The following is a 20,028-nucleotide window of genomic DNA, read 5'->3' as shown; positions in this document are numbered from 1 at the left end:
TGCTGTTGTTCGAGGCTGTGATGGGAGATTCTTCAGATCAACTCCTTGTACATGACAAGTGCTTGATGAGCTCCGGGCGGACAGACTCCTTGCAGGGGCCAGCAGGCAAAACAGCCTGAAATGTTTTTCCAGTAAAGCATGCTGAAGTACCAAGGATGAGCTGTGCTTCAGTTTATTTTGAGCATGATGTCTGTGGTAAATGCAGCCTACACGGTATAGCTTTGACGGCCTCTCTTCAAAAAAAAAAAAAAAAGAAAAAGAAAAGGCTGTGCTCAACATTAAGTCTTTTAAGCCTTTAGTCACTTTTCAGTGCTGTTTGTTTACTTACCAGTTTGATCAGCAACAGTAATGCTTTCAAGTCAGCTTGCATTTGTGTAAAAAGGAAAAAAAAAAAATAAAAATCTGTTAAAGATATAATGCCACTTTATTTCAGAACAGCATGAAAAACATGACAACCTCCCACAAAGTAATACATACTGGATATTTTGAAAACTTAAGACTGGTATCCTCAGTTCTGGGATGAGTTTCCCTCTGTATTTCTCTCTGTCTTCTCATTGTTCCAGTATTGTAATGATAGAGCCCAATGGAAAATGTAGTTGGTATTCAACCCTGTGCTCATTCAGGCTGACTTGTTCTTCCTTTTATCCAGAAAAAGCCCTGAGAAGGGAGAAGGTCAAGCAGAATGGAGTTAAGGAAAGGGGGAAGGAACGCAGGAGAAGAGCTTCTGCAAAGCGGGAGAGATGGAAAGCTGGAAAAGGGTCCTTGCTCAAGCAGCTGGGTGAGTCGTCCATCTGATCAGTGCTGTGCCACTGAATCATTTTTATTATTGGTTTGGAAAATGGTCTGAAGTGCAGGTCAGTAAATTTTCTGGCCTGAAGAGCAACCCACTTGAGGGTTGAGTTATCGTTCTGTTTGGCTCTCTGGGGAGACGTGACCTCCGCAGCACTCGGTAGTGTTCCTATCAAGAGCCTTTCATTAATCTGCTGCCTTTAACGTCTTCAGGAAATTGCCCGTTATTGATGTCTTCATTCACAGTGTCTCTGTAGGACAGTGGAAGCTCACTGTATTTCCCCAGTTGGTATCATCCATTTCTTCTTTCCTTCCCACCTCTCTGGCTCTCCAATTAGACCCTCCACACTGAGCAGCGGGAGGGCTCATTGTTACCTACTGTCTGAAAGTGCTGGGTCTCTGCTATGGAGACATGTAGGCTAATTAAAGAGGAAGGTGACTTTTGTCCAAGCAGTGGTGTGATGCTCATGCGCACACACCACTGAAGCAACCAAGGCTGTGTTGGATGGCAAATTGGACTGTTGAACAGATTTGCAAAGGAGGGCTCCCAAGAGATGCATTGCTGTTATAACACTGAGCAAAGGTGATCGGGTTTGAATTAGCAAAAATCCATCTGTTGTGACTAAGAACAACTTTGGATTCTTGAGAATAGTTTCTTCTGCAAAACGTTACCCTGCCCTGGACAAGGATGTGCTGTAGACAAGATAATGATGGTAATCCATCTCCCATGTCACAAAGTTCTCCAGCAGTTCACCCAAGAGCAGGAGTAGATGTGTCACTCCCCCTTGCAATGGAAGGGATGCAGTCTCCATGGCAACAGTGGATAACAATCACATCCATTAAGGTGACTGCATATCATTGCACACTTAGGGCACTCCCAGTGTGGAAGCCATCTGTTGTTTTCTGTGCCACATCATCAACTGCTGGCTGACTCTAGGCTTCCTGAGGGGATGCAGGATGGGTTGCACATTTTACAGTGTGTATATCAGTGCACTCCAGGTGTGAAATGTCACAGCTGATGGTGACACATCTCACCTCTCCTTAACCGCACAGTGACCTACTACTGATGCCTAAAAGAAAAAAAGCCTTAGAAACGGTACAAAGCAGATGATTCTTTCACTGCACATTCATCTGCTGTAGTAAAATACATGGAGCTTTTGGTCAGGTTCTTGGCCTCAGCAGGTGCCCCAGAGTGACGCCACTGCTGGCCATTCTGTGTTTGGTTAAGCAGGCCTGGAGTTTGCCCAGGCCTGTCTGTGCCGTTGCTAGGGAGACATTTGATGTCTTTGGCAAAGCTGCATGGCGAGGGATCTGGCAACGTGCCGAATTCCTTGCTGGCAGCCCAGAGTTGGGCGCTACAGTGTCCCAGGGGCAGTGGGCTGCAGCATTGGGCCCTACAGTGTCCCAAGGGCAGCAGTCTGTGGTATTGGGCCCTAGACAGTTCTAGGGATGCTGGCAACAATTTCGGATGTTGGAATCCCCTAATTTTTTTTTCCCCCCAAGAACATAAAGTGGAGGTAGCACAGTGTAAAAACACTGGTTTGCATTTTTGTTCATCATTTGCAAATAAAACATCCCAGTTTAACTGTCTTAACCTTAAGAAGCTCATAATGCAGTGGCGTTGTGTGTCAGGTTTGTTTTAGTGAATAATTTCATCATGTGGACTCTGATACTGGGAATGAAATGAGATTTGAAATACTCTTGTCATTTTGCATGTTTAAAAAATTACTCAATGTTGTTGTAAATAAGCTGTTATCTTCTGCAGAATCTGTAATTGGTCAACTATACCATTTTATTCATATTCATACCCACTGATATATATTCCAGTTTTGCAGATCAGATTTTCTTTAAATTCTCTGAAGTGTACAGTTTGCACAGTATTAGTACCATGTGTTAAAACATTCTGCCTGTAATTATACATTAAGTTGGTAACCAAACAAGAGGTTCTGCAGATATGATCTCCAGCCCCAGTTGCATGGTTTTGCTTATTTAAGGTTGAACAACAGCATGTCTGGGATTTAACTTGATTCTTGACCTCATTTAGCTGTTCTCACCTCTATTGCATCTGCCATTCTACAGGTTTGCCAAAGCCCTACTCTTTGTACGATGGCTGGCTGCCACAGCCTGTACAGATCACGGCCGACGACATGCTGGGCCGGTGGTCCCTGGATGGCGAGCCCCAGGACACCACAGCCAGCCTGCTGTCAAACCAGCTACTGCAGGGTGAAGAGAGCCTGCTCATGGTGGACCACTCCATGAAGCCTGCTTGGAAGACACCCCAGCCTAGTAGGAAGGCCAGAGGCAAGCCTCGGAGCAAGGGCCACAAGGCCCACCTCGAACCCACCCGTAGCACTGCCCCCAGCACAGCCAAGGGAGGCAGGACCCTCCTGGAGGAGAAAGGTCGGAATGAGGCCAAACGGTCTGAGAGAGCCCGCTCATCCTCCAGAGCCCAGCATCTGGCCCGCAGGGGGCCTGAGCCAAGAGAGGAGCAGAGCCAGCTTGCACCACAGCCCCCAATCTCCAAAATGGACTCCTGTCACATCTCGGAGGATTGCGGGCCCTGGAACAGCCAATCCACCCCAACTCTGGAAGTCGGCTGTCCTGTCCAAGTGCCTGAGGCTTGGGGGAGAGGCGTAGGTGGGGCTGAGGTAGGGGGTGGGGCAGCAGTGCGATTCCGACTTCCTCGGCAGAGCAAATCCCGTGCCAAGGGAGGGGAGCAGGAAGCAGGGCAGGAGCCTGCAGGGAAAGACAGTTCCCTCTTTGACCCAGAGACTGACGGATATTACTCAGATGCGGAGCTGAGCGACTCCGACATGCACTCCAACCGTAGCGGCAGGCTCCGTTTCTCCCAGTTGCACTCTGGGAAGGAGGAGGTCCTCCGGCGGAGCGTGCTGGCCTCTTAAAAGAACTGCAGAAAGACTAACAGTTGCCGAAACAAAGGCAGCAGCGGTGTAGAACTAACTGCCGTGATCCTTGCTGTTCTCAGCACAGTTTGTTTCTACAGATCACTTTCACCAACTCAAATCTGTTTTTCTACATTTCTGTCATCATATTCTTATGGCTACATTGTCCTACTGGAGACGTTAGTCCAGAGACATGGGTGTTTGTGGAAATTGTAACCCTGTGTTTCAACCACAAAAGACCAACATTCTTTTCTGGTCTTCAGTAGAACATTGAGGAGTCCACAAAGGAAACCATGCGACTCCTCTCAGCGGCAGCTTGTGCTGCTCCTTGAAGATGCAAGTGCAGGTCGACTACTTGTGGGGCATTATGACCTGGTTCAGGTGGTGTTCTCCCTCACTTCGTACCTAAGATGTATGTAGTTGAGCTTTTCGTTTGAGCGTTTCAATTTTTAATAAGCATCTTGATGACAAATCATAAAGTTTGAAAGAAGCACAATTGGTCAACAGGGACAAGTAGCATAAAGATGTATATGTATACACACACACACGTGCGCACCTGCAGACATACTATAAGGCAAATCCTGCTGAGAAGTCTAATTGTCCATATTTGTGTGAACTGTATGATAAGAACCCCTTTAGAAAGTAAGCGATCTGATCTTGATCTTGTTTTTCGGGTTTTTTTTTTTTTTCTTTTCATAAACAAGAGACACTGAATACATTTTGATGTGCCTTCTGTCTGTCCCAAAAAAACACAATATATATATATATTTTTTTGTCAGCTCCACAAGTTAAATATTTTCATTGCTGTTATCCTTCAATGGTTGAAAGATTAGGGGTAGAATGACAGCAGTCTGTGGAGTAGATGTTTGCAATGACCGACGTTAAAAAGCGAGGGACTGCAGCCGGGAGCGGGACTCGGATTGTTCACTGTAGTGCCTGATTCACTTTTAGCATTCTTGTGCACTAGAATCATGTTGCTCAAAGCTGCATATTTGAGGACAGCCGAATCCAAATTTGTGGTTTTATCGGGCGAGCAGGAAGCAGAACCACATGGGAGCAACATTGCACTTCAGTCAGAGCTGCCCTGTGTCGCCTGTCGGGTCCATTCCTACTGTCAGATTGATGATGTGATCAGTGTCGGCCCTGAATGCTCGCATCAAAGCTTCACTATATCATTGTGTTCTCTTGTTTTCCTTTTAATGAAACATTTTCTTTCTTTCCTGACACAAGTGGTCCACAAGTATTATCTCAGGGTTTAAGAAATAAAATGATTGAGAATTGATTACAGAAACAAAGTAATATATGTGTAGACATATATTTACGTGGCATTTTCAGAAGAGTACACTGTTCTAAATTCGACTGCTACTGAGGTTCATCTCAGTAGCTCGAGCTCCTTTGAGTCAAGCCAAAGAACAGTATGAATATGCGGCACCATTTGTACATATGTCTTGCTTGCTATGAAGGGGGTACAATAGGGATGGCGGCACTGGTGAGTGTTGACTAACGCATTCTTTGCAGCTGAAATGCTGGTGGGGTGTCGGAGACGGGGCTGGCTGCTCGCAAGGAACCCACCTCGCCATCTCTCCAACCTAGAGTCTGATGGACTGACTGGCTATGTGGGTGGAGGGACCGAGCGTCGCCATTACACCGCCTCGCAGTCGCATCTCGGTGTCACTGAAGCCCTTCGCTGGCTCGCAGCTCCTGTGTAGGTGTCACAGGGTTTGAGATCCCCCCCTTTCCCCCCCCTCCCTATTTTTGTTTTTCTGAAACATGGCCGCTTTTGCAGTCCTTCCAAGGCGGCTCAGAGACCCTCGAGCATGGAGCAGTTTGAGCCACGGCGAGTCATCTTGATGGCCATGAAGCTTGCAAGAGGTGACACCACGGTGGCTTTGTCCTCCTGCAGAGACAATGACATATCGGTGTCCATAGCATTGTGTTCGGTCCCAATGTTGTTCCTTTGCGGCTCTTGGTGGAGCAGCGAGAGAAACTGTCAGCAACAGTGGGATTTTACAACTGGGAAACACTGGTCTTTGAGCTAGAGTCCTGGTTACGTTTTAAGAATGCTGGGAAGGTTTTCTAGCAACCGACAACCCGATCAGAGGAATGTCATTTTTACAGTGATAAAGGCCAAGAACTTCTGTTCTTGTGGTTTTGCTTTCAAAGGGGAATGTCATCATATCAGCAAGTCATCTTCCTCTGTGTTAGCTGCTTAATCCATTAGGGATTGAATCAAGGCTGTAGTGGACTGCTAATTCTTGGTTTTGTATGCACCAACAATGTATATTACAGTACTAGCAATCTTTTTATTTCTTTCCTGTAACAGGCTTCGCAAGCTGTTTTTGTAGGCGTTTAGCTCCGGTACCTAGACTAGAATACTGACAGTTATTGCAATTATTACTTGAGCTTGCTTTCTGTGTACTTCAACAGATTTAATTTTGGCTTCTTAAAAGTCCCAAACGCCACTGCTTTAAGCTTCTGTGTTCTGCATCCAGAGTCCTGAGCTGTTCTCACACAGAAGGATCAAAGAAACATACTTAAAGGACAAATAACGACACCCATGTGTTCCATAGTAAGTGTTTTCATCCTACCCCTCGAGTAACACGCTGCACCCTAATGGGGGTGAAGGTGAGGCTCTCGTCCTGAGACATTTACCCTGCCCGTGTGGGTCCACGCTGTCTGGAGCTCCGCTCCCTCGCTCTCCGTGCCACACGAGCCTCGACTCCATTTCTAGGCTTCGGTAGAACCATCATTTGACATGAGAAAACGCTTCGGAGGTAATTTCTTGACTGAGGACAATCGTCATTTAAAAAAAAAAAAAAAAAAAATCATACAAATTCAGTGACACATTTTGCATCTTCCCTATATGTTCTCACTAATTTGCAAAATGTACATATTATATAAAAACATTCACTTCTTGAAGTTCAGTTCAAGACTTTTATTTTGGACCATGAACTGCTAGCTTTTAAGTGCCTATGACAAAGGGTTTTGTTCCAATTGCTAGGTCACATACTGTTTGTTTTCCATAAGAAAGTATGAGTGCAGTGCTACACAGTTGGCGACTGATGGGTCCTGATCTTCAGAGAGTGTCCTAGTGTCACTCAGATGTGGTGTCACTGCTTAGATAGATCTGTTGCGTCTTGTGCACCTCTGATTCACACTCCTCCTGAACCCTTTGTTTCCTTTAAGACTCTGTCAAAAGGGGTGTCACTCTACTAAATTCACATGGCTTCAGGGCAGACTTTTTTTTTTTTTTTTTTAAAATCGAAACATCGAGGTTTCGGTTGTTGCCCCAGCCCCTTACGTAGAGGTGATCTTATTTGTCCTTTAAAGGTGTTCCCTGTTTTTGTTGCCATGTACAATTCCTGAAACATTTCTGCTTTGCATCATTTATTGATACGATAATATGAATGTTACAGGGGTTTTCTCCCTTCTGTATTCTTTGTTTCAAAGAATGTTGTGCCATTTGTTAATAGCAAAGAGAAATATTGAAGATATATTAAAAAGAGCTATTTTAAATTATTTTTGGCTTTTTTTTGCAATATTTATTTTCTTGTATTAGAATCTTCTTTGTAGTAAAAAGAAAAACGAAACAAAAAATGTATTTTCATTAGTGCAGAAACCTATTTTTTCCTTTTTTGTACATTTTCCATGTTAAGCAATCTTTAAAGCAATATGATGTACGAACTGTTGTTCCACGTGGCTGTGGCTGTGTCTGTCTGCATGCTGTTTGTGTTGCCTTAACGATGGCTGCGTCTCCCATGGCCCCCCACCCGTCACCCCTGCCATCTCCGGTGTGGTTGACCAGTACAGTCAATAAAGCTGTGCTTTCTGTGTACCACCTTCCTCCTGGCCTTTCTGTTCAGCTGTCACCCTTTGTCGAGCAGCCGTGCTGCTCCAGACCGAAAACGGTATTGGCAGCACACCTTCTCACTTCCACTTTAGTGCTGTTACAAATGTCTACTGCAAATACTCCTACTTCATTTTGGAAAACCTGCGATGCTGGTGAAAAGTGTGAGGACACCCAGGCACCAGCTATAGGCTGTGAGCTAGAGAGGAGAGTGAAAGCAAAGCAACCTGCGAATGTCCTACAGCTCTGGGAACTGCTGCAGACGATGCTGGGAAGATGTCATCTCGTTTCCTGATCGAAGCTGTTAGTCAAGTGACTGATTTTGGGGGGGTGGGATCCATTCATTGTACTTAACCTTTCTCAAAAGGCCTTGGTAGTTTTCACAGGATTTTACTGCAGTTTCATTCATTAGCCATGTCAGTGCACCTCCTGCTTCCCAAATCCTTGTATTCCTACATTGAAAATGTGCTTTTAAACCAATTGTGAAGCAAACTTGAGGGAAGAGCAGTGCTGGTATCGCTGGTTCCGAGGATGGAGGGTTCAGCTCCTTGGCGAAAAGATCCTTTGAACACCTAGTGGGTCTCGGCACCGCTGCCTCAAACGCTCTTTCGCACGGGCTCCTGAATGTGTTTCTCTGCTCTTTAAAGAGCCCAGTTTGTCTGCCCCAAAGTGCTGGTGGTATATTTCCTATTGCAAAGAATTTAACATTATTCCTCTGTACTGAAAAAGCTTAAATGGGAATTTCAGTGAAATTGGGCGAATTCATACATAAGAGAACGGAACCTTTTATAACAGGGTCTGTGGACTGATGCCCCCCCCCCCGATGATGATGCTTGCAGCAGTGGCATCAAGAATTTGTCAGATCCCACAGAGCTGAGAAAAAAAGCAGTCTCCTGCTTCTAGGAGCGTGGCCAGAGTGTTGCCTGCTGGTCGTCTGGCCGGCTGGGGCCTCCGGTCAACTGTGTGATGCCGCGATCCAGCAGGACGCGCACGCCGGAGAGCAGCGGCATCCGAGGTGCGGGACGTTTCTCCGGTTGCAGGTGTGGTGCATCTCATCCGGGCAGCAGGCGCCACTTAGCGCCAGAGCGAGCGGCAGTGGGGGTGGGCGGCCACCACGGTGACAACAAGCCCTGTGCCGAGCTTTCAAGGAGAAAAATCTGGAACGGATTTTGCCATGAGAATAAAAGCCGCAGTGTGGGTACGGAGAGGGGAGCCTTGAGGAAAACGGGCTCCTTTTCAACACTGACCCCTTGTGTCCAGCTTTGGCATCGCTGGGCTCCGCCGCTCAGAGAATCTATATTTTGGAGGGGTGTTGGGGGGTGGGTGTGTCTCCTTCGCAGGGTAAATATGCAGAATGAAGGGATGGAACTCTCAAAAACAAAAAAAACTGATTTCTGGTTTTGTGACTGCAATAGACTTGATGGTAGGGGTTGGGGTTTACGCAAGTTATGATGCGCTTGCTAATATCGTTCCTCGTGACCCAGTTGCGTGGTTCGCTTGAGGTCAAACTCACGTTCTCGGTTATGTGTGGTTCGCGGCGGCCCGCGGCCCCCTGTCCCGTGCGCGCGCTCACCTATGATCCGCGATCGCAGATTTTGCATCTCGCTGCTTCGAGGTCCCTCATGAGAGCTAAATGGCAAACGCAGCGATGCCCTGTGGCAACCGTTTTTATTTTTACCGCCTTTTGTCCCCTCCCTCCCCTTCCTTTGTTCAAGCATTGTTTGAAATGGCATGTAAACCCATTTAGCGAAGGTGATCCTTCTCGCCGGCTGACAGGTCGTTACTTACAGGCTTCCTAAGACTTCGCTGTCGGAAGTAATAAGCCGCTGCTTCAAAAGTGAGGGATGCTGTCTCCGAGCGGCTGTCCGCAGAGACTATTTACCGTCTGGGAAGAGGGGATTGCAGCGTGTTGCATTATCATGCCAAAGACCTTGGGTGTCTTGCATATTTATTCCGGGGTCTTTGAAGCCGGGGCTTCGCTGGGGGCGCTCTGAGCCGCTCTGCATCCTGCCAGGTCCCGCACCTTTCGCTTGGCATTGCAGCCGTCATCAAAATAGTGTTCGTGCTTAGTATTCGGATAGCCGTTAAATTGGGTGTTGGTTTTTGCAATCTCGTTTAATTATCCTCGTGAAGGAGATGCGTATGATGACCTCCTTAAGGACACCGGCTTTACGTTCCTCTTTCTGTTGCAACACAGAGAAATGTGCGCGTGCCGTTCTCTTGTTTACGGATGTAACGCGGCGAATAAACACGCTGCAGGCCGTGACGCGGAAAACACTTCCTGGGGAAGACAAAGGAGTCTCCGCACAGCCACGCTGCAGTCGTGCTAAAGAGCAAAGTACTTCCTGCATGCGGATGAGTAACAGAGTACCTGTCCTGGTCCTGGTGGACTCTACTGTGCGGAGGTTCTCCAGATCTCATCAAGTACCTTCTCGGTGAAGCGCATGGTAAAAGGGTGTCGTTAGGGCGGCACAGCGGCGCAGCGGGTAACGCTGCTGTCTCACAGCACCTGCACTATTTGGCAGTAGGTTCACGGCGCGAAGACGTGCGGTTCAGGTGGACTGGAGATGCTAGCAGTGTTTGAACGGATGAGTGACTGGATGTGTGGAGCACCCCTGCGATGCGCTGACGTCCTGTCCAGGATGTCCACCCCAGGCCTAGGGCCCAGTGATTCCAGGATGGGATAGGCTCCACCCCCCCCCCCCCCCCAACCCTGACCAGGACAAAAGGTTAGTGGAACTGGATGACAGAATGGAATACTGAATTTGAACGTTTGAATCCCGATCTGGTGGGTTGAGCACCGAGAACCGTAGCTGTCGCCACGTTTATGTGGAAAGTTCCTTTACATAGTTCATGTGAGGTCCTTCTGCGATGGACTGGTGTCCCATCCAAGGTGTACCTTCCCTCGCCTTTGCGCCCAGTGTTTCCGGGATTAGAAACTTTGACTTTCTCCATCATGATGCACGTTTCAGCTGTGGTTCAAAATCTTGTACAAAAGCATGTTTTTGCTGCTTCGATTTTCGAGGGAACCCGACCGCGCTTCACAGCGTAGCGCTGTTTTTGTTTTTAATTACGTTATGTTAAAGCTACGTTAAAACGAAAATTTGTAAGATCACCCAAGTTCCTCTTCCTTACGAACTTCTGTTGAATACTGATTGTGGATCAATTCATCCCATAAATGTAACTTTCCTCATCTTGTTCGTGATCGCAGAGAGGTGCTATAAACACTGTGGAAATGACTTGAATGAAGGCGGTCCCACAGTTCTCTTCAGTTTCGGTGCCTTTTACTGCTGCTTTCTACATTTAGCTGATGTTTTTTTCTCTACACTGTTAATCTCCCTATAATTATTCACTCATTTATACAGCTGGGTAAGTTTACTGGAGCAGTTTAGGGTGGGTACCTTGCTCAAGGGTACTATAGCTGGAGGTGGGATTTGAACCTGCGACTTTCGGGTCCAAAGGCAGCGGCTGTAGCTGCTATGATATGTTACCCCGTTTTTGCAAGCGCTCTTATTTGTGACTTTACTAAATGCCGTAGTGAGAGGTAAGAAGGTGAAGACTGACTTCCATCGGCACTTACTGCTCCACCAGCCACGTCACCGAGACGCCGCGCTGGAGCTCAACGGCAGCATGAGCATCTGTACCTGCGGCTGGCCTGAAGGTAACACCTCCCCCCCCTCACTGGGCCCCTGGTGGCCAAGGCACACGGTCGTACATTTTACCGTAGCGGTGTAGAAAGACCATAAAACGGTTGGCGTGAAGTTGACTTGCGAGCCGAGCGGAAACGGAAACGAGGCGCCTGCGATCAGCTCTGCAGATTCTCCGTCGTCCGACGCTGCTCTCGTCGTGCTGTTGCCACCACCTGCTGGTTCCATCGGAACACGGAACGGGAAACTACCCAGTAAATAAAATGTCACTCAATGTTTTGTTCTGTACACTTCATTTTAGAAGCCATACGTGGCACAGCAGCGCAAGTGGGGAAAAGACGGAATCGCCCGGACGGGGGACGGGGACAGGGAGGACCGAGCCCTTGCTAGCTGATGGGTTGCATTACGTATGCTCATCGTTCATCATTTGTTGGGTTTCATTAGCAGCCATAGATCTCAGCCCCACCAGCGAGGTGGAAGCGCTGCGTGTGTGAGCAGAGACCAGCGCACAGTTTTCATCACATGACACAACCATTTCCTGTCATTTCTCTGCTTTAACTGTTTCGGACTAGATCTAGCGCTGTACCGGACATGTCGTTCGCTGCGCTCTTCATTCCTACGGTCCTACCGGCTGTTGATGGAGAGGTATGACTGGAGGGAAACCTGCTCTTATACCTTTCAGGAAAATGCAGGTTTGCCAGACTAGGAACCCCCCTGTGCTGCTGTGCATTACAGCCTCTTTGGATAAGTCTGTATTACATTTATTCACTCAGCTGACACTTCTCTCCCAAGCAACTTACAATGTTAAGATATTTACCCATTTAGACAGCTGGGTAATTTTACTGGAGCAATTCAGGGTAAGTACCTTGCTCAAGGGTACTACAGCCAGAGGTGGGGTTTGAACCTACAACCTTTGGATCCAAAGGCAGCAGCTCCAACCACTATGCTACCAGCTGCCCCGTCATTAATTAAATATGTATTCCATAAGGTGAAACGACAAGAGTTCGCTAGAGCAGTACAGCTTACGGTGTATAAAGGAGGAAGATTAACTTTAGTGCACAGCAGCATAGAAGTGCTCTTATTGAATAGTGACACATCAAAAGCAAGTTGTTACTGTAATAAATTCACACACTTTATTAATTTCATTTATTTATCCCTTCTCGGTAACCATTTGTCCAGTGCAGGGTCCCCATGGTCCAGAGCCCATTGTGGAAACAGGGTACGCCCTGGACGAGACGCCTGTCCATCACAGGATAATCGCTGGCTCTCATTCACACACGCTAAGGGCAATTTGGAGGCACCAGTTCACCTGAAACGTGTCGCTGGACAGCGGGAGGAAACCCACACGATCATGGGTGAAACGTGCGAAATCTTCAAACTGAGCTGGTTTCAAACCCGGAGCCCAAAAGCTGTGAGGCACCGACACTTTCTTCACATCCTCTGCGAACGCTACAGACATGCCTTGTGTTCTGTAAGTGGGCACACACACACGTTTCTCAGTTCTTTCATTACACCCCACACGCATTCCTTAAAGTCATTAAAAAAGAGAAAACTGCAATATGTCCCTCTAAAGAAATAACTTCACCCTTAGCCTTATTATTTTGATAAAAATCTTACAGAGCCCAAAAATAATTGGCCTTTTTATTTATGACCTTGAACTTTTTAATGTTTTCATAAGCTCCAGCTCTCATTTATCTTAGAGAAATTTATTTGTATAAAACACATGCATGAACACTTCATTGGTATAATTTAAAAAGAAGAATAAAAGCAAGTAATGACAAACTCATTTTGGACGTGCTCAGGCTCAAGTGCTGCTGGTGTAAGAGCACTGAACTGCTCATTTTGCGCTCTGGAGTTCATGCGCTGCCTTCACGGGTGGCCGTGTCAGTTATTTCTTTTCCATTCGCAGCAATCTGCAAGAATGAAATCCTACGATTACAGTCAAAGTTTTCTGAACGTATCGTCAGACACTCCGTTTTGTCAGAGCTGGACCGAAATAGCTGTATTTTGCATTATTTGACATATTACTAAAAAAAGCAATAAGTTCTCCTTGAAGTCACAGCATGTGACTCTGTGCACTGGAGGGGAACTTAAGGGTGGTATAAATCAAAACAGAAATATTACTGTACATATAAATTTATAATTCCATGTTTAATATATTTTTAGTTCCCCACTTTCAACACATTCACATCTGAGCAAACCTAGCAATAAAACTGGGCAATTTGCTTGTTATAAATTGTAGGTATAGGTTAGAACTGATATTTTTTACTTTATTTCAGTTTACAGTACAGGGGCATGTTCTGAAAGCAGAATTTCACCATGATCTGGACATTTCAGCACCATTTTGCTTCCATATTCAGATCTTGTTAGAAAATTCACTTGGTCTGTTGAATTCTCACAGTGATTAAAATTAATAATCCCAGTGAATAGTTCACACAAATTACTGCACTATTACAACCACCTGACTTTCAATAACTTAATTTCACAGTTACTTTTCATGATCAAAGAAACACCTTAAACTCCAGCTTTGGACTGTTTGTCACACCTTCACCAAGATACCCAAACAAACACCTGATGTTTTCCACAGCTTTTTCCCCACACTCATATTAGTCCTTTATGTCACTTTTCAGTTGTAACAGCCATCTAATATCCAGATGTTTTGCAGTTACATCCAGCACTGCACCAGGGAGCCTGAAGTCTCAGAAAAGGCCTGCATTCATTCTGCACAACACTGCCAGGAGACCCTTTGGCAGAAGTGTAGTCAGAGCCTCACTGCTTCTTGAACGCAAACACCTTCCAGACCTCTCCCAGGACACGGGCATTTAAGGCATTGTTTAGCCAGATAGTACAGTAACAATCCCAAATCTGCTGAAGTCACACAATAACGTGTGGTTACATAGCTAAGGTTCATTTAAACCAAAAATTTAAATAAAATTGCTGCATGTCATCTCCCAGTTTATAAAAAATAAGTTAAGATGAAAGCATCTACACTTTGTGGCCTCTGTTGTCAAGATGCTGTCGAAAGGGCACCAAGAGAGTTTGGTCCAGGTGGGAATTAGTTATACTTTGACACACAATTTTTAGAGTTGGGGTGTAGGAACTGTTATTCAATGGCTTCAATTCACAACTTCAGCAGTCTTTATTATGTTCTTCTAAAAAAAAAAAAAAAAAAAAGGTGTGAAAATGGCATATCCAAATGTTCCATGAACAGAGGCCCGTTGGGTTCAAGTCATGGCGGGTTCCATAGCGGAGGAGGGCTTTCTGCTCAACGGTAGGGCCGAGTGCAGCTGTCACGGCTGCTTTAGTCAATATACTGGGAGAGCCAGCGGAAGCCTTCGCCATAGCCCTGCCTCTTCAGCACACTGCACATGAACACCTCCAGTGGCCTTGCATTCAGGTCCTTGAGGGGCACGTTACCCTGGGAACAATGAAGAACATCTCACTCACTGCTGCTCTACAACTGCACTTGTCAAGAATGAGTTTCAGTGAAGTCCTAATTCTGATAACGTGGCATGAGGTGTAGACACCCGAGTGAAAATGTGTGCTCTTTACCTTGCCCGTGGTCTGTCCGTACAGTCCGAAGAGCTCACGCAGATTCTCTTCGCTGATGGCTTCTGGTCGGTCTATTTTGTTACCAAGGATCAAGATCGGCACATTCCCAATAGTTTCATCTGTCATCAGGGCCTGCGTTAAAGAAGAATGTGCGAAAGACCTGCGATCAGTAAACTGCCATGCCGAGGGAGCCAACAGGGTAGCGACAACCATTTCCTGAGCACCATCAAAATATCACTCTGTGACTATAAGTACACAGCTATGGTGCACTGGGATGTCTAACAGAGGTCTAGGGTACAAGCAGACACTTTGTATCCACAGAGACAAATCAGACCCACACAAAGGGCACAGCAAACTCCACGACACACCAGTGTAGAAAACGGTGTGATGCCAGCAGCTTACAGCACTGCCAGCCAGGTTCCAATAACTGTAACAGGTCATTACACAGAACATATAGATCATGTTAAACTACAGTAACAATACCTCAGAACTGGAAGTTTACAAAGTCTTCACTTATCAAGTACAATAATGAATGATAATGATTGGCCCTGCTAGCACTAGCTGGCCACACTCACATTCAGCTCTGTTTTGGACTCCATCAGTCTTTGGTGGTCTGCACAATCCACAAGGAAGACGATGCCGTTGATAGCGGGGAGGTAGTTCTTCCACACTCTCCGAGCTGGATACATACAGAGAGGAGTGGACCTTCAGGCTGGTGGTCAACACGTAAACGGAGAGAAGCCTCATAGATGGTCCGGGGATACCTACCCTGTGCATGGCCACCCAAGTCGAATGTGGTGAACGTCATGCCTGCTATTGTCAGCTCTTCGGAGGCTGTGAAAGAAGAACAGTGATTGTTAGCTCCCAGGTTCTGCACAGATAGAAACTAAACAAGAGAAAAAAAACTAACACACTTCTCACATAGTTTCATATATGACCACCTTGGTTTGTCCCAGTACAGGTCACCCTTAACTTACTATCGGGTTCTGTGGCGACACCCTCATCGTAAACTGCAAATTCCCTTATACTGTTTTGGGTAGGCTCCGGTTCCCCGTGACCCCGTAAGGGACAAGCGGTTCTGAAAATGTGTGTGTGTGTGTGTGTGTGTTTTATATGAACCATAAAAATATAAACACTTAACATGTCGCTACCAAACACTGGGACTCAAACATAATATAACAAGACTAACGGGACGGCCATTACAAGTTCGGATTGTCGTAAGGCCAGGATTACCTGAATCCTTAAAAGATATTAGTTCAGTCCAGTTTGACAAAATGAGAATGCATTACTGTCAGACTAAAACAACCTGTTGATTCAAATGAATCTGGAAGAGAATTGTTGTCTCTTTCAGTAACTTTTCAAGTATTTACTGAGGCACACTTATCGGCTACAGACATCCTCTTGAGATGCTAGCAAAACGGTTTTTGGATATATTTCTAGAATTTCCACAAAGTTGTCTAAGGCCCAACCCCAAAAATATTAACAATGTGTCCCCAGAGTGAATGAAAGTAATGGCTGAGTCTTGAGACGATACACAGCCCAAATGGGTTAGAATAATTGGAAAATTGCAGGAGAACATTTAATTTTCTTACATTCAAAAGATAGAGTTTTGTAAGCAAATCGCTACAATCTAATGGACAGATGCCCGCACTATTCATTTGATTAATATGCTTTTCTTTTAAAAACGATTCAACTTACTTGGATGTAAAGTAGGCACATGCTGTCCCAACCTGTCATCTTTGAGCATGTGCAGTAGCGTTGTCTTGCCGGCATTATCTAGTCCAAGAAACACCAACTTACCAGATTTTCTATACAGTCCTGAAACACAGTAAAAATGGGATCATCAGGAATAAGAAGTAGTTTAACAGTTTCACATTTACCCATTTAGCTGAAGCTTTCTCCGAAGCGACTTGCAATTATTTTTCTATTTATACAGCTGGGTATGATAAGTACTTTGCTCAAGGCTACTACTACAGCTAGAAGTGGGATTTGAACCAGCAACCACTGGGTACAAAGGTACTACCTCTTTCCTATAACATTTTGCATTACATTTACATAGATTGTGACTAACACTTAAGATGCATTCAGCTAACTGCAGGCACCACTAAGAGCTACACCTGTGTATGTGTCCCTGATGAATAGAGTGTTTCACATACTCTCTCGCTGCTGTCTCCATTTAACTTTACCATCGCAACACTATATACGAGTCCTGGAATATTTTTAAAAAATTGGAGAAAAATCTAAAGTCTCCACACTGAAATCGTGTGAAATGACACAAAGGCACCGACGTTGCAGCTTCAATTAAAAGCACAGCAGACAGATCAATGGTAACAAAAAACATGATTAAAAAGGAGAATGAATATGAGTGCAGAACGTGTCAGCTGAACACTACAGCAGACAAATCAAGTTTCAGGCCTGCAAGGAGATCCACCGTGTGCATGCGTGCGTTCTTGTGTGTGAGATCTCACACACACGCAAAGTATGCAAGGCCTTTGACAAAGAGCAAATATTTTTACTTCACTGGAGCGCTGTCATTCCGGCAAACTTTTTTCGTTTGCTGAATTTTGCTCATCACTACAGATAGACTTGCACAGAGTTTGACACTTCAGACTGCTTTCTACTTCCTCTGACTTTCGAGAGAGATGTAGGAACATGAAATCATAGGGCACATTTTGATTTTTACCAGCAAAGATTTATTTTAACAACTCTGATATAATAATTTGTCAAGTTGTTCTTACCTAGAAACTGCAGTACACTACTGAAGCCACTGTATATCCAATCAAATATGAAAGACATATCCGGAAAGTCTGAATCCTGAGAATAAGGGAAGAATCAAAGAACAAAGAAAGTTACACAGGACACTGAGTAAGCAGAGTGGAAAAAGTGCAAAAAACATGTGTGAAGAGCAAAAAAAAAAAAAAAAAAAAAAAAAAAAAAACTACTACTGTTCTCCTATTTTAAACACAGGCTTCTCTCACACAATGAGCATCCGTATTGCGTATTTTCTCATTTTATTTTGTGGTTTCACTCTAGCAGCACAGTGGCACAGCAGGTGCCTCACAGCTCTTGGGTCGCGGGTTCAAATCCAGCCCGGTCTGTGCAGAACTTGCATGTTCGCCCGTATTCACGTTTCCTCCCACAGTCCAAAGACATGCGATTCTTGCAAACTTCTCATCCAAAACTGACTGTAACGTGTGCAAGAGTGTGCGTGCACGTGTGTGTAATTTCTATTCATGGTTTATGCTTTCAGGACAAACTTCCGGTCACCAAAACCCAGCATTTGACAAGTAGTTATAAATAACATATGAATTCTGTTATTGTATTGTGGCAAATCATTAAACATTGATATTTACTGTAACAGCACTTGCTGCCTTGAACTGAAAGCAGTCACCAAACTGGATTTAAATTCAAATGTAACAAACTAACCAAATTTTTAGCCATGTTCTGTTTGAAAGATGAATGTAACAATGTACCACTCCACACTGTCCCACTCTAGGCAAAGCACAATTTGTCAGATTGGTGTACAGGGTTCAAAAGTTCATTACAACTCAGTTACAGTACAGCCTAACATACACAGCTGCCCTCATATTCATGCACTAAACATAAAACTGGTTGTATACCATAATTATATATATAGATCCTATAATTTAGAGGCATGCTGAAGGACTGTGTTGAATGAAAGTCATCTATAAATAGTACAGTTCTTTAACCAAAACTTTATCTATACTCATACTTGATAGCTAAATAACAAATGGAAGCAGGTGATGGTACTATAAATGAACTCATGAAAACTATGGATTGTTAAAAATGTCCTAGATATTCTACTGGTTCTACTAAAATGACATTAACATGGTGCAGCAAGGAGTGTCGTGTTTAGGACTTCTTCTGCCTTAGAGCCTGAAGGTTTCTGGTTCAAATCCCCTCCCGTGAGGGAGTACCAATGAAAGAGCAACGTACTTAGCCTGACCTGGTACAGCAAGAACACCCTGCTGCTGCTGTAAAGTTGATTATCTAAGGCTATAAGCCACTTTAGACAAAGAAGTCATCTAAATAAAGCTTAATAATAGTCTAATAATACTGGTGACACTCCAGAATAAGTCAACACTTCTACATTTCTCACTGGGAAATCTAAGGATCCATTTCCAAGACACATCCAATGTGGGACTGTGAAAGTGAAATCCCTTTTTGATTAAGTTATACAGTTTACAGGAGTCCATTCGTTATTCATTGTCATTATTTTAGCTCCTTATTTTTTGTTGCTATTTATTTCCTGTAGCCGCGCCGGTGCTCTTTAGTCTTTTTGACATGTTCATGTGATCAAGAGAAAGCTACATTGTTGCCGAACTCCGTTATAAAACAGAGACAACTCCACAGAGCTCCAAGTACACCTAACCTGTACTTATACTAAACTACAAACCAAGACTCACTGAAGGAAAAAAAAAAAAAAAAAAAAAGCCACTTGCTATTTCTGACATGAACATCCATCCATGTCTGACTGAAGGGGACTGGCAGTGGCTAGTAGTAGCTCAGCAACACCATTCAGGACACAAAATGGACAGAACACCCACCTGTCACCTGAGCTGGGAGTAATTCAACAAATTTCCTGTGTAAGACAGTAAGAATACAGCCCTCGCCGCCAGGTGCCCGTGTCGCTCCTTTCCTCTCCTTCTCCTCACCTTCCCACGGAGCCACGACTCACAGCAATGGCCGCCCACCACTCCTCAAGGGCCTCGTTCTCGCTTCGGCCTTCTCTCGCCCGTTTCGCGGCGCGGCCACGCCCACTTTACATTTCCCGATCTCCCATTGGCTCACCGCGCAGAGACGAACTCCGTGATTGATTGGTTGGTTGTCGCGGTAGCCCTGCTGGCTACACGTAGTGATTGGTTGACTAACTTGCTAGTTCGCGAAATGCGGTGCCGTTTGACAAAGAAGGATGGCGTTAACGTCATTGGTCAACGCTCGTGCACAACATGTAGTTTATGGGACACTGATTTTACTTTTACATTTATTTATTTTGCAGACGCATTTCTCCAAAGCGACATCCACTGAACTCTATGTAGTGTTATCAGCTACACACCTTATTCAAGGTGACTTACACTGCTAGATACACTGCTTACCCTGCTGGGTCACTCATCCATCAGTGAAACAGACAATCTCTATCACTCACACACTACGGGGGAGCCTGAACAGCATGTCTTTGGATCCAAGAAACTATTATATTCCATAAGCTCTTTCCAGGTGTATCTTGTTATTTTAGGTGTGTTGCAGAACAGGCAAACACGCTCGCGTT

General features: G+C 45.1%; 2 protein-coding genes across 3 annotated transcripts in view; one reads left to right on the top strand and one right to left on the bottom strand.

The window, feature by feature from the left end:
- LOC108929730 (protein Jade-1-like) overlaps positions 1-7,522 on the top strand; it is a 49,150-nt gene extending 41,628 nt beyond the window's left edge. Inside the window, exons 11-13 of one of the 2 annotated variants that reach the window (XR_001965781.2) lie at positions 650-778; positions 2,869-4,104; positions 5,211-7,522. Coding sequence is in view for 1 of the 2 variants with exons in the window: in XM_018744454.2 (XP_018599970.1) it covers positions 650-778; positions 2,869-3,692 (953 nt within the window). In the remaining variant the exon portion in view is untranslated. Of the gene's footprint in view, positions 1-649; positions 779-2,868; positions 4,556-5,210 lie in introns of those variants that run through there. The other variant, XM_018744454.2, reaches the window with a different exon arrangement.
- A 6,817-nt stretch (positions 7,523-14,339) lies between these two features.
- LOC108929649 (GTP-binding protein SAR1b-like) lies at positions 14,340-19,464 on the bottom strand. Its single transcript, XM_018744340.2, has 7 exons — positions 19,307-19,464; positions 17,477-17,552; positions 16,437-16,556; positions 15,507-15,572; positions 15,314-15,417; positions 14,739-14,870; positions 14,340-14,604 (listed from the first exon to the last, which is right to left on the bottom strand). The coding sequence occupies exons 2-7, from the start codon at positions 17,532-17,534 to the stop codon at positions 14,488-14,490; spliced, it is 597 nt and encodes a 198-aa protein (XP_018599856.1). The 5' UTR covers positions 17,535-17,552; positions 19,307-19,464; the 3' UTR covers positions 14,340-14,487.
- Between the last annotated feature and the right edge of the window lie 564 nt (positions 19,465-20,028).

Source organism: Scleropages formosus, chromosome 13 (genome assembly GCF_900964775.1).
Source record: "Scleropages formosus chromosome 13, fSclFor1.1, whole genome shotgun sequence".
NCBI lineage: Eukaryota > Metazoa > Chordata > Actinopteri > Osteoglossiformes > Osteoglossidae > Scleropages > Scleropages formosus.
This window is presented reverse-complemented; position numbering and strand designations above follow the sequence as displayed.